At 40.6% G+C, this 12,192-nt stretch overlaps 1 protein-coding gene across 1 annotated transcript; it reads right to left on the bottom strand.

The window, feature by feature from the left end:
* Positions 1-4,731: 4,731 nt before the first annotated feature.
* On the bottom strand, positions 4,732-8,275 carry LOC131231188 (transcription factor MYB111-like). Its single transcript, XM_058227302.1, has 3 exons — positions 8,081-8,275; positions 7,089-7,218; positions 4,732-5,803 (listed from the first exon to the last, which is right to left on the bottom strand). The coding sequence occupies exons 1-3, from the start codon at positions 8,211-8,213 to the stop codon at positions 4,957-4,959; spliced, it is 1,110 nt and encodes a 369-aa protein (XP_058083285.1). The 5' UTR covers positions 8,214-8,275; the 3' UTR covers positions 4,732-4,956.
* Between the last annotated feature and the right edge of the window lie 3,917 nt (positions 8,276-12,192).

Raw genomic sequence — 12,192 nt, 5'->3', positions numbered from 1 at the left:
CAGACATATGTACCTTTCCATGTAAGTTCCATTAACACAGTTGTTTCCATTTCAGGATTTGATTAGTGAACAACATGGATTGAAATATCCATAGTAAACAACATGGATTAACACGGTTGTTTCCATTTCGTATAGGTCCCAGTGAAAAACTGGGCTGTATTAGGCTATATTGGCTGTACGAGCATATTTGTGTTGTTATAGGCCGATACGGCCATTAAGGCCCAAATTTGATTTTTTTTTTTTTTTTTTTTTGTTTTTAATCCAAATTTTCTCTCATTTTTCTTAGATTATCCTAGCCCATTCAATCGATGACCTGCAATGGACTGCTGAAAAATGATCAAATAACTCGTTCCTCTACAAGTCCTTGTAGAATTAGCCTATTTTATGAGTGCTGTGGGGGTGTATGTATGGCATACCTGTTCAGCAAGATCTCCCCACAATAAAAGTTAGAAATCTGTGTATCTATCAATTTTGTGAATAGGATTCTTATTAAAAAAATCCTGTGAATTATTTAATGAATGACTATCAGGCGTAAGATTCAAAAAAATAAAATAAGAATTGACGATATATTTTTTAATTTATTTACCGGTATTTTAGCGACGGACTAAATCTGTCGCTTATCCGTCGGCAATATTTTTAATGATGAAAAATTCTGGTGATTTCTTTTTCTGAATTTCAGCAACGGATTGTTATTTTTGCAACGGACCTTATCCATCTCAGATTAAACGACGAATTTTTTCCGTTGCAAACAAAAAATGACTCGGTAAACAGTGACAGACCAAGCGACGGACAAAATCTGTCATTTATTTGGTTTTACCACGGATTTGGTTCGTTGTAAATTCGCGATTTTGGCGTAGTCTCTTTGATTCTAATTTGATTATAAAGAATACTTGTTTTTAATGGTTTGTTATGGTTCAAATTACAATAGATCTGCGATAGCTTTAAGTATGTTCTTTTCATGTTTTAAGATTGAATTTAAGAAATCCTATTGCTCACCATCGTCCCTTGGGCATGGTTGGATGATGGAATCCTCCATGACTTTCACAATTCTCTCAGATTGATTATGGGATTGGTAAATCCTGTCGTGAGCCATTGTCTCTTGGGCATTGTTTTGTGATGGAATCACTTCTTGTTCTCACACCTCTCATCAATTGAGAACTAGGTCAAAGGAAGTTCAAATTTGGTTTTACTAAGAAATCTTCCAATTGGATAAGATAGGGTTCTGATTCCAGTTGTGTCCTTGAATCAAGCATAGAAGTGGATCCTTGTTGTTTTGTGATGGAATCACTTCTTGTTCTCACACCTCTCATCAATTGAGAACTAGTCGAAGGAAGTTCAAATTTGGTTTTACTGAGAAATCTTCCAATTGGATAAGATGGGGTTCTGATTCCAGTTGTGTCCTTGAATCAAGCATAGATCTCCTTGATCTCTACAAGTGGATCCTTGAAAACCCTAGTTCCCACCTTTGAATTTCTTAAGGTTTTCATTAAATCTCTCACAATTACTCTCCCAAATATTATTCCAGATTTAGGTTTTCATCTTCTTCTAGTTCTAGTTTTAGTTGCTTTCAGAAAACACACGAGATTAGTCCACGTGAATTCGACTTCGGTTTCACGGAGATTATTACTACATCGCGACCCTACACTTGGGGTTGTGAACAAATTAGTAGCTAACGATGACTCAAAGCAAACATTTCATATTCTAAGTCAAACCAAGATAGCGCGCAACTTGATAGAATGTTATCACATAGATATAGGTTTTGTTATCATATGTCACGTGGGACAACCTTCGCGCTTGCCTCCCATCACTTTCAAAATACTTTGATGATGCTAACCGTGATTGTCAAAATCTTAATGGTCCAAGTTGATTATACTATAAAGGATTGTCAATTGGACCTTTCATCATGTAAGGTAAGGTCCGCCTTTGACTGCTTCTACCTCTCAAACATTATTTTGTTCAAATGACCGTAGCCATCAAACCAATGATTACGAAATTGATATTTTACGGATGGTAGGGAACCATTTCAGGCGTAACTTTCAGAAGCCTTTACTTTCTCAAAGTCACAAATTGTCAAGGATTTTTTTCCTCAATTAATAATTTCATGATTTATACCCCTTTTGTTTGGACTCGATTCGATATTGACCCTTCAGCACTGACATGGATATTAGTAAGTGCTCTATAGGCCCCAACATGATGTATGCCTTTTATCTACACCGTCCATCTATTTTTCTTGCTCATTTTAAGGCATGATCCAAAAAATGAGATAGATCCAAATCTCAGGTGGACCACACCACAGGAAATAGTGGTGAGTGAACACCTACCATTAAAAACTTCCTGTTGATTAGGTCACACAGGCCTAAATGAAGTGAAAACAAATATCAGCTTGATCCAAAACTTTTTTGGCCCTGAAATGTTTTTATGGTGAGCATTCAATTACCATTAATTTTTTCTATAATGTGGTCAACCTTAGATTTGGATCTTCCTCATTTTTTAGGCTCATGCTGAAAAATAAGCTAATAAAATGGATGGCCCATATATCTTTCCCAGCACCAACCAATACCAACTTCAATACTAGAGGGGTCACTATCGAATCTAAGTCCCTTTTGCCAAGGGCACTTACCAAATTATAGATTAAGGTTAACCCTTACACATTAATTGTGCAATTAAAAATTTATATTATTCATGAATTTTTTATGCATCCAACATGCCTTAAGATTGTTTGGGTGATTTTAAAATATTAAAGCTGTGCACGGCCCATTAAAAAATTTCATTTTTTAAAATCTCAAGGTCAATCCACATTCCTAATAGATCTAATTCAAGACCCAATTCAGATCTAACCCATAGAAAATTCAAAGTCATGCTCGAAATTAGAGTCCACATGGCTTGATCATAATGTCATTGATCCAATCAAATTCTTACCAATAACTTATATATGTATGGATCTGATTCCGAATCTAACACAATCTATATTTGATTCCTTTAAGCACCACCTGACCACGTTCACTAGTGAGCAGCCAATCATTAGAGCACCATTTTCTTCACAAATATAATAATATTAAAAAAAGAATTAAAAATCTTTTTTCTACTATTCTTGATCTATCAATTTTTAATAGATTTCACAAAGCTAAAGAGCTTAATTTCAGGTACGGTCCACAAGGTTTATATATTTCAGACTGTATGCATCCATTGTATTTATTGTCGTCTAGCAATGAGTGAAGAGAAAAATCTTACCTATAAAGTCAAAAAGATTCTACTAAGTCTTTCTGTCCCGCATGAGAGACAAGACATAAATTATGTACGAAGTAGCACGTGATCATTCCAGCGAAATCGAGACAAAGGAAGATTCTCTCACTGTGGAATCGTTTTTACTTAGATCCATCTAGAAAGAGAGAGAGAGAGAGAAAGGAAGATTTTTGTAGGAATTAATATTTTATAAATAAAAATAAAAATAAAAACACCCATCTCCTTGTGTGACCCATCTAAGTGCTTTACTTAGGTTATTATATTTTTTTTCTTAATGCGCATGAAATCCATCCTTTTGATTAGTTAGACCATCCTTTGTTTGTACTTGATTCCAAAAATCAAAATGATTCAACATTTAAGTGGGTTATTTTATAAACTTACATCTAAATTTCCATTGTATGGAAGATTTTGATAAGTCACATCAAATAAATTGGTTCACCAACCGAGACGCCATGATAGGTCCTACACATGGCACTCCCTCGATGAAAGTAACCCAAGTGGGTGGCTAAGTGAGGTACTCTAGCACGGTTCTTAATTATAACATCCGGAAAAACAATACACTCAACTGTGAAGATCACATGGTACAATAATCATGTAATGATCACCGTGAGATGGGCCACAATGTTAGAATTAATAGACAATGAATGATTTGACTCAATATATATGTGGAAAGTGATCCTCACAAATTTATTGCACTATTGGATCCATGCAACAAAAAGGGAATTATCCTTGTGAGATAGGCCACAGTGCTAGTATTAATGGACAATCAACCTTTGAGTCCAATTATAGGTGGAAAGTATAGCCCACAATCCTTATGAGATGGGTGACCATGTTAGAATCAATAGACAATCGACGGTTCAACTCAACATATGGTAGAAAGGATGGCCAACCAAGTGAGTGGATCAGGCAGTTATCCTCGTGAGATGGGCTGCAATGTTGTAATCAATGGACAATCTATGGATTGACTCAAACATATAAGTGGAAAGTATGCCCCACCTAGTGAGTGGATCAGGCGCCGGAGACTGTCCTCATGAGATGGCCAGTTGTCCTTGTGAGATGGGTCACATCTCTCTCTCTCTATGTATATAGAGAGATGCTCACCTACGCACCTGTGTATGTTCACACCTTTGCACAAGTGTCATGGACTTCTAATCCGAACAGTCCATGTGATGCGACATCCCATGAAATTTCAAGGGACTAATTTTCACACTGATCTAAAACTCTGGTGAGCTATAGAAAAGAGATGCAAATCAAGGGAGGAAAGTGTTTTCTTTTTCCATGGCCCGCCAAGTTTTGGATCGAAGTATAAGTTTGCCCTTAGAGGTTTCATGGGGTTCTGCATCACGTGGACCATTTGGATTCGGGACTCACATCAAGTATGACAAGTTCTCAAAAAGTTTGCACGAGCTATATATATATATATATATATATATATATATATATATATATGCGTGTGTGTGTATGAAAGAGAGAGAGGGTGGACGTATCTCACACCAAACGGTCACAAATCTTTATTGATACCATGTTATACATATTGTGTGCCAATTGGTACACAAGAAATAGTACACAAGAGATTGTGTACCAAACATCTCTCGCCGCTGATCAGAATCGAGATATGTGGCCACTACAAATGGATGGATGATGCTGGGTACACGTTTCATGTGTAGGATCTGGACCACATAAGTCATGCTCTGTGCTTTTATTACAATCCCTTCACAAAACATTTGTATCAGCAGACATAAGCCAAGTGGCAAACTTCTCATGCTCCAGCTCTTCAATATCACTCTCCCACAGCCATTGCCATGTCTCCCCTCCATCATCCCTCATCCTACCATCCAACTCCCAATCCAACCATTCATCTTGCAAGCACCCCACATCATCAAAACCATGGGCCATGGAAGAAGACCATCCATCACTCTCACCTCCATCCTCATTTCCACCCATAGCCTCACTTTCTCTCTCCTCCTTACCAACCATAGCCTCACTTTCTCTCTCCTCACTTGTACCCAAAACCCCACATCCTCTATCCTCATCAGGGTCCACCATCCAACTCTCTATCCCACCATCAGGGCATAAGAAACCATTTTCCAGCAATTGGTTAGGATCCAAGACCCCACTTTCTGTCTCCTCATTTGGATCCATTATCCCACTTCCCATCCCTTCATCAGAACAAATGGGCCCATTAGCTGACCCTTCATGTGGGCTTAGAACCCCACCTTCTTTCTCTTCAGATGACCCCACACTGCCTAAAACCATACTTTCACTCTCCTCATTTTGATCTAAGGTAGGATTTGATGCCTCTTTCTCTAGGTGGGCCATGGTTTCTTTTCTCTCTTTCCTTGTTGCTACATTGTTGGAGCTGTTCTTTGTAGCTGTCCCACTTGTTTTACCACCCTTTCTCTTTGGTCGACCGTTGATTTTTCCAATATCCATGATCACAGGGACCCCATCATTGGTGGGCCTCTTAAAGATGTGAATTCTCCTACTCAAGTGGGAATTCCAATAATTCTTTATTTCATTATCAGTCCTTCCTGGTAAATGCCCAGCTATCAATGACCACCTGCAAAAAAGACGAGTACCACATGATTATCATCATCTCTTCTTGGTGGGCCATGAACATCACCATCACTTTCAGAAAATGTTTTTCAATTTTTTCTACCTTTTCCCCACATCAATAAATAGTGTGAAAAGATAGAAACCCTTACAAGGAAAGGACAAGTCCAGTGCATGAGTGTTTTTTTTTTTTTTGGGCCCACATGTGGTCTTGGTCAGATGATCATAACCGTCCTTGTTTTGGGTGCGCTGAATGAATGATTCTACCATTGATATGTGTAGTTCAATGTGGACCATTGAAAGGAAAATTTAAATAGCTCACACTCAACTAGTAAATCAATGGTCAGGATAATTGTTTCAGCATGAGTATTGGTTGATAGGCCGTTCAAAATAGCCCCCCACATGATGGATGCTTCCGATTATATAGCCATCTTTGCATGTGGGCCCCACTGGGGGTGGTGAGCACGGGAAAAATTATCTCGCGGTGCATTTACTGTAAAGTGGTCAATGTGCAAACCAATCTTGGCCACCCAAGTCACGAGACCCGTAATGGACGGTGGATAGCCCAAAAATCAAACGAATCTGACAATCAACCGGTGAAATTAATGCACTGGAACCGTGGAATCAGATCATACTCCCACAAGTGTCATTTCCCAATTTCTAGGCCCTTTTTTTTTTTTTTTTTTTAACACACACCCATTCACACCACAGGCAAAGCTGCATTCATTTCACCGTTTGAAAAAGAAAAAGAAAAAGAAAAGTCATACGGTGGGGCCCACAAGAACCCTCCGGATTGAACCAGGCGTCCTTGTACGCCACTTAAACGGTGCATGATTAATACACGGCGACAAACGCGCGTCGACGCCTGGCTCGCGAACTTTGTTATGCACACGCGGGTATAAAGCACCTCATGTACGCGCCACCGTATGTACCAGCGTAGACGAAAATTTTACAAAATCCAAGCCGTCCATCTGGTGGTACGACTATTTATATGTCCCTCAGAAAGAAATTCGGTCCACTCATCAGTGTGCCACAATGTTAGAAGAGCTGTATGTATAGAAAAAGCTCAGTCAATTTTTCTCAGCCTTCCAATTTTTTCGTAAACTGTGGCCTATCCGACGAATAGACCGACCTGAGTCTTGGGCCAGGGCATCTACGTAGTGGTAAACCTCTGATGAACGGAGTAGATCTTATACCATTGTGGGCTTAGCAAAGCTATGACACTAAAATACAAATAATTGTATGAAAACGAGAGTAAAAAGCACCCATGGCCCATGGACCGTTCATCTCACCTATTTCCCAAAGAAGCATGAAGCTTGATGATAAGTTCCTCTTCTTCAGGAGAAATGTTCCCTCTCTTCAAATCAGCTCTTAGGTAATTAATCCACCTCAATCTGCAGCTCTTCCCACACCTCAACAACCCTTCAAAATTCCAAATAAATAAAAATTATTAAATAAATAAATTACTACACATGAAACGTGGAACACGTGTGAGATCAGATATTTTCATCAGGTGGGTTGTACCGTTTAGACCTTCTGGCCTAAAAATAAGGCCACTTCACACTTTCAGTTGTCGGTGATGGATACCTCATATCATCACCGAGGTCTTGGTATCGATTCCCTATTTGGGGTGGCTAACAGTGAAGTGTGAACTGACAGTAGGGTGTCCTAACAAGCTAACAAAAGAAAAAAAAAGTGGGCCATATCATACAACATAAACGGACGGCTGGAAAAAAAGTTGTTTTGTCCATCAGTTTACTTTGTACATTGTGACCCAGCTGAGGGATGGAACTGCCTGATTTTTCGGGCAGAATATCTGAGAATTATTTGCAAACCAGATGCAAAGCTCAGATCTCGCACAAGTATTCCGTACGCACGTGTTAAGAATCACAATGGGCCTCGCGGTTGGTGGACATCTCCCCGGAAGGGGCCCGCATGAAGCCATGGACGGACGATCAGAACCGTTCTACTGCTGGTTCCCACTGAGGGTGGCTTATGACTGAAAGAACATGGTAAACGGATGATCAGAACCGTTCAACTGCTAGTTCCTACTAAGGATGGCTCATGGCTTAAAGAACATGGTAAACGGATGATCCTGACCACAGTTCTTCCCATTCGGTCGTGGGCAAGGTGATAGTTAACACCAACCGTCCAATGCGACATATGGGTCATATCCAATTAAAGTTAGAAACCATCAGATGAGCTGATCCCCATCATCCATCCGTCAACGAATGTGGCCCCACCAGCAAAACCATCCAAAAGGAACTTAAAAACACATGCCTACCTGCATTCTTGGGTAGGGATCTCCATGACCCTTCCCCATTAGCTTGAATGTATTTCATCAAGATCTCATCTTCCTCAGCCGTCCATCTCCCTCTCTTCAACCCCACTTTCTCACAACAAGGTGCTCTCCCCATGAGAGAGAGAGAGAGAGATAGAGAGAGAGAGAGAGAGAGAGAGAGCCTTTTGAGAGTGTTGCGTGCTTGCAAAAATAATGCGGAATAATAGTCAATGAATGGACGGTAGGAGGTGGCCCTCTTATATAGGGGAGATGAAAGGTCGTAAGAGCAGCCACGTGCTCTGAAGAGGACTACGTTGTCGTGGCTCGTCTCACGTCGAGAAGCTCATCACGGGCTTCAATCTCCCACGTTGATGCCTCTCGTACGGTCCTTTTGTCCATCAACCCGTCCTCATTAAATCACAACCAAATTCTAAGGCGATTCGCGGAGGTGAGAATGGAGGGGGCGATTCTCGCCACCTGTACGGTATCTGGATTATTCGTCAGGTGGGGCTCACTTTGACCGGGCATTCACCGGATAGTTAGGCTTTCACACTCTTTCGATGAGCCACCCGTTGGATACCTGTTAAAATTTCACCTGGATTTTGTGGACGAAATAGTTAGTGAAACGATCTGGTTCTTTATTTTCAAAATTTAAGTTATAAGATTCATCTTATGAATGGATCGGATCTCTCACATATATGCTATATTGGCACTTGACCCATTGAATTATCTGTTCTATCACTCGCGCGAATCGTCTTAGTTTTGTACGTTTTCACTCTCCCCGCAGCCTGGGAAAAACGTTGATACTCAGGTAGAGAATGATTGATGATGCACAGGCACTTAGAGCTTACTTAGAAATTGCATATTTTCCATAAATTTAATTTAAATTAAACCTTAAAAATTATATTTAACATTTTTGATGCATAATAAACTAAAAATTACCCTTTTTTTACTACCTTAGTAGCGGATTGGTGGACATTTATTGGACAGTTTAAAATAAAAAAATCCAACGGTCTTATTTCAATAAAAATTTGTCCATGTATCAGGAGTTATTACATATCAAGAAACACTATTTGTGGGTGTGTGTGTATATATATAGATTCATTTTTAGTTAATATTTGACAGCTGTACAATATCTGAGAGGATGGGAAGAGATTTCATACGCTATCAGAGTATCAAATATTTCCCCTTTATTGTTTCCGCTACCATTCTCCTGGGGTCGCTATCTCTCTCGCAGCTTCCAATGGAAATTAAAGAAATACAAAATGGGCTATTGTTTACATACACGCGTGTATAAGGATACCACGTGTGCCATCTTAGCAAATGCAGATTAGATCCTAGCCATCCGAACATGTGTCACGCCATGTAGATCAGATGGCCTTAAAATCAAGGTCGTTAACTCGTCTGGGCAGCAAAAGTGATAGAATACTAGAACGGCTAAGAAAGATTTTCCATCCGTCCATTCCTTTTGTGGCCCACCGAGGAGCTGGAAATCGGACGCGACTTAGCTGGAAGCGGATTGGCTACTGACCCTGCCACTAGCCAATGGCTATGGTCGGTTCTCTGTGGGCCCTACCATGATGTATGTGTTTTATCCATGAATTCTTTCGTATCATTTGATGACATGAGCCAAAAAATAAGGCTGATCGAAATCTCAAGTGGACCGCACAATGTTGATTGAATTCCCACCGTTAAAAACTTCTTGTGAGCCACAAAATGAGGTTGATCCAAATCTCAAGTTGACTGCACAGTGTTGATTGAACACCATCAAGCTGATATATTTTTTTCCCTTCATCCAAGTTTGTATGACCTAATCAACAGGTTAGATGTCAAATAACCATTACAGTGGGCATTGAGAGGTTTTTAATGGTGGACATTTAATCATTACTGTTTTCCCATGGTGTGGTCCACCTAAGACTTAACTACACCTCAATCTTTGGGATAAAAACCTAAAATTATCTTTCAAAATGGATGGACGGCGTGGATAAATGAAATACATCATGGTGGGGTCCACGTAGCACCGACCACTAGCCACCTGGCTGATGGCAGCGTCACTAGCCAAACCGCGTCCGACTTAGCTGCAACCCGGGGAGCGGATTTCCAGAAAGCCTTGCGCAGGAAGTTCCTGCGCTGGGAAACGAGGTGGGGCCCACTTTCAATTTTTTATTTTTCCTCAGAAATCCACTCTGTCGATCCGTTTTGGGATATCATTTTAGGATATGCGAACAAAAGTTAGACCGATCCAAAACTCAAGGGGGCCACACGAGAGGAAAAAGTGAGGGAATGAAATGCGTACCGTTGAAACCTTCCTGTGCTCAACGTTGATGTTTATATGCCATCCAAACCGTTTATAAGGTCATTCTCACAGGGATGAACTGAAAAAAAAAAAAGAAAAAAAAAAAACCTTAGCCTGAAACAAAACATTTGTGGCCATGTGAATGTTTCAACGGTCGTTGCTCATTTCCCACTGTTTCCACTCGTATGGCCCACTTAAGTTTACCATCCGCCTCATTTTTTGTAGCATTTTCTAAAATGAGCTTCCAAAAAGGATGGACGGAGTGGATTTCTGAAAAACAAAATGATGGTGGCCCGCCTCGCTTCCCCTTGCAGGACGTTCGGTCCCCGGAACCAGCGATGTGGGTTGGACCCTCACCCAACTTTTGGGACGCACAATAAGTTTGTAATGGTCAACGACCACCGTTTCCTGTGGTGTGGTTCACCTGAACTTTTTACCTGCTTTAATTTTGGGACCATTACCTAAAATAAGCTGGAAAAATGGATGGACGGCTTTGATATACAATTCATATATCGAGGTCGGCCCTACGGTCAGGGTCCCACCGACATAGCAGGTACCGGTTTCGCACCGAAGTTGCGTCGGACGCGGATTAGCTACTCACAGGTTGAGTGGCGAGACTCGCTACTGAAGTGACGTCACCAAGTTCTGTAGGCCCCACCATGATGTATGTTTTGCATCCACACCGTCCATCCAATTTTAGAGATCATATTAGAAGATGAGCCAAATAAAGAGTCAGATCAAAAGCTCGAGTGGACCCCACCACAGAAAAAAGTTTCAAGAGTCACGCCACCGTTAAAAAATTCTAAGGGCCACAAAAGTTTTAGATCAAGCTGATATTTATGTTTTCCCTGCTTTCATGTATGAGTTAACACATGAAAAGTTTGGATCTCAAATAAACATCATGGTGGACCTTTGGAAGGTTTCAACGGTGGTCGTCACTCTCCCCACTATTTTCTGTGGTGGGGGTCCACTCCAGCCTTGGATCTGCCTCATTCTTTGTTATAATGCCCTAAAGTGATTTCTCCAAATGTATGGACGGTGTGGATAAAACATATACATCATGGTGGGGCCCACAGAACTTTATGAGTAGCTATTCCGCGTCCAGTTGCGTCCGACTGGGATTCGGTAGTGACACGACCATTACTGAGGCCGGTTTCGGTCGATGCTGGTCAGTCCTCCGTGGGCGCCGCTATCATGCGTGTGTCGTATCCTCTCCGTCCATCCATTTTTCCAGCTTATTTACCATAAAAGACATAAAATGAGGCTACTCTAATTCTCAAATGAACCACAGCAAAGTAAATAGTGATAATTGAACGCCTACCATTAAAAATTTTTTTAGGGGCCACAAATTTTTTGCATCAAGCTGATATTTGAGTTGTAACCTTCATCCAAGCCAGTGTAACCTAATTAACAGATTGGATGGCAAATAAACACTAAAGTAGGCCGTATGAAGTTTTGAATGTTGGGTAGTCAATCACCACTATTTCTTGTGGTGTGGTCTACTTGAGATTTGGATCTTACTCATTTTTGGGCTAATGCCCTAAAATAATCTGTTAAATGGATGTACAGGGTGGATAAAACACATGCATATTGGTAGGTCCACAGGGCACAGCCGTACTGGAGTAGTCACAGCCTAATCCGTCCATTTTTTAGTGCACGGTGAATGCCGTTAATTATGGTATCCAGATCCAATAAAAAGCTTTGTCCGTGCAAATAGGGGCAAAAATGTCCAACTAAAAAACAAGGTCCAAAGTCCACGGAAGTGGATTGCGTCCTGCCCCCGCCTCGACCCAAATCAGTCCAACAACGAAATCTGTGG

This window comes from Magnolia sinica, chromosome 17, assembly GCF_029962835.1.
Source record: "Magnolia sinica isolate HGM2019 chromosome 17, MsV1, whole genome shotgun sequence".
Taxonomy (NCBI): Eukaryota; Viridiplantae; Streptophyta; class Magnoliopsida; order Magnoliales; family Magnoliaceae; genus Magnolia; species Magnolia sinica.
This window is presented reverse-complemented; position numbering and strand designations above follow the sequence as displayed.

Bases quoted from the DNA above. Each gene is read 5' to 3' on its own strand.
- LOC131231188 (XM_058227302.1), bottom strand. From the start codon at position 8,213: ATGGGGAGAGCACCTTGTTGTGAGAAAGTGGGGTTGAAGAGAGGGAGA. The intron at 7,219-8,080 runs GTAGGCATGTGT...GGAATTTTGAAG, and splicing joins ATCCCTACCCAAGAATGCAG to GGTTGTTGAGGTGTGGGAAG. The intron at 5,804-7,088 runs GTGAGATGAACG...TCTTTTTTGCAG, and splicing joins CATGCTTCTTTGGGAAATAG to GTGGTCATTGATAGCTGGGC.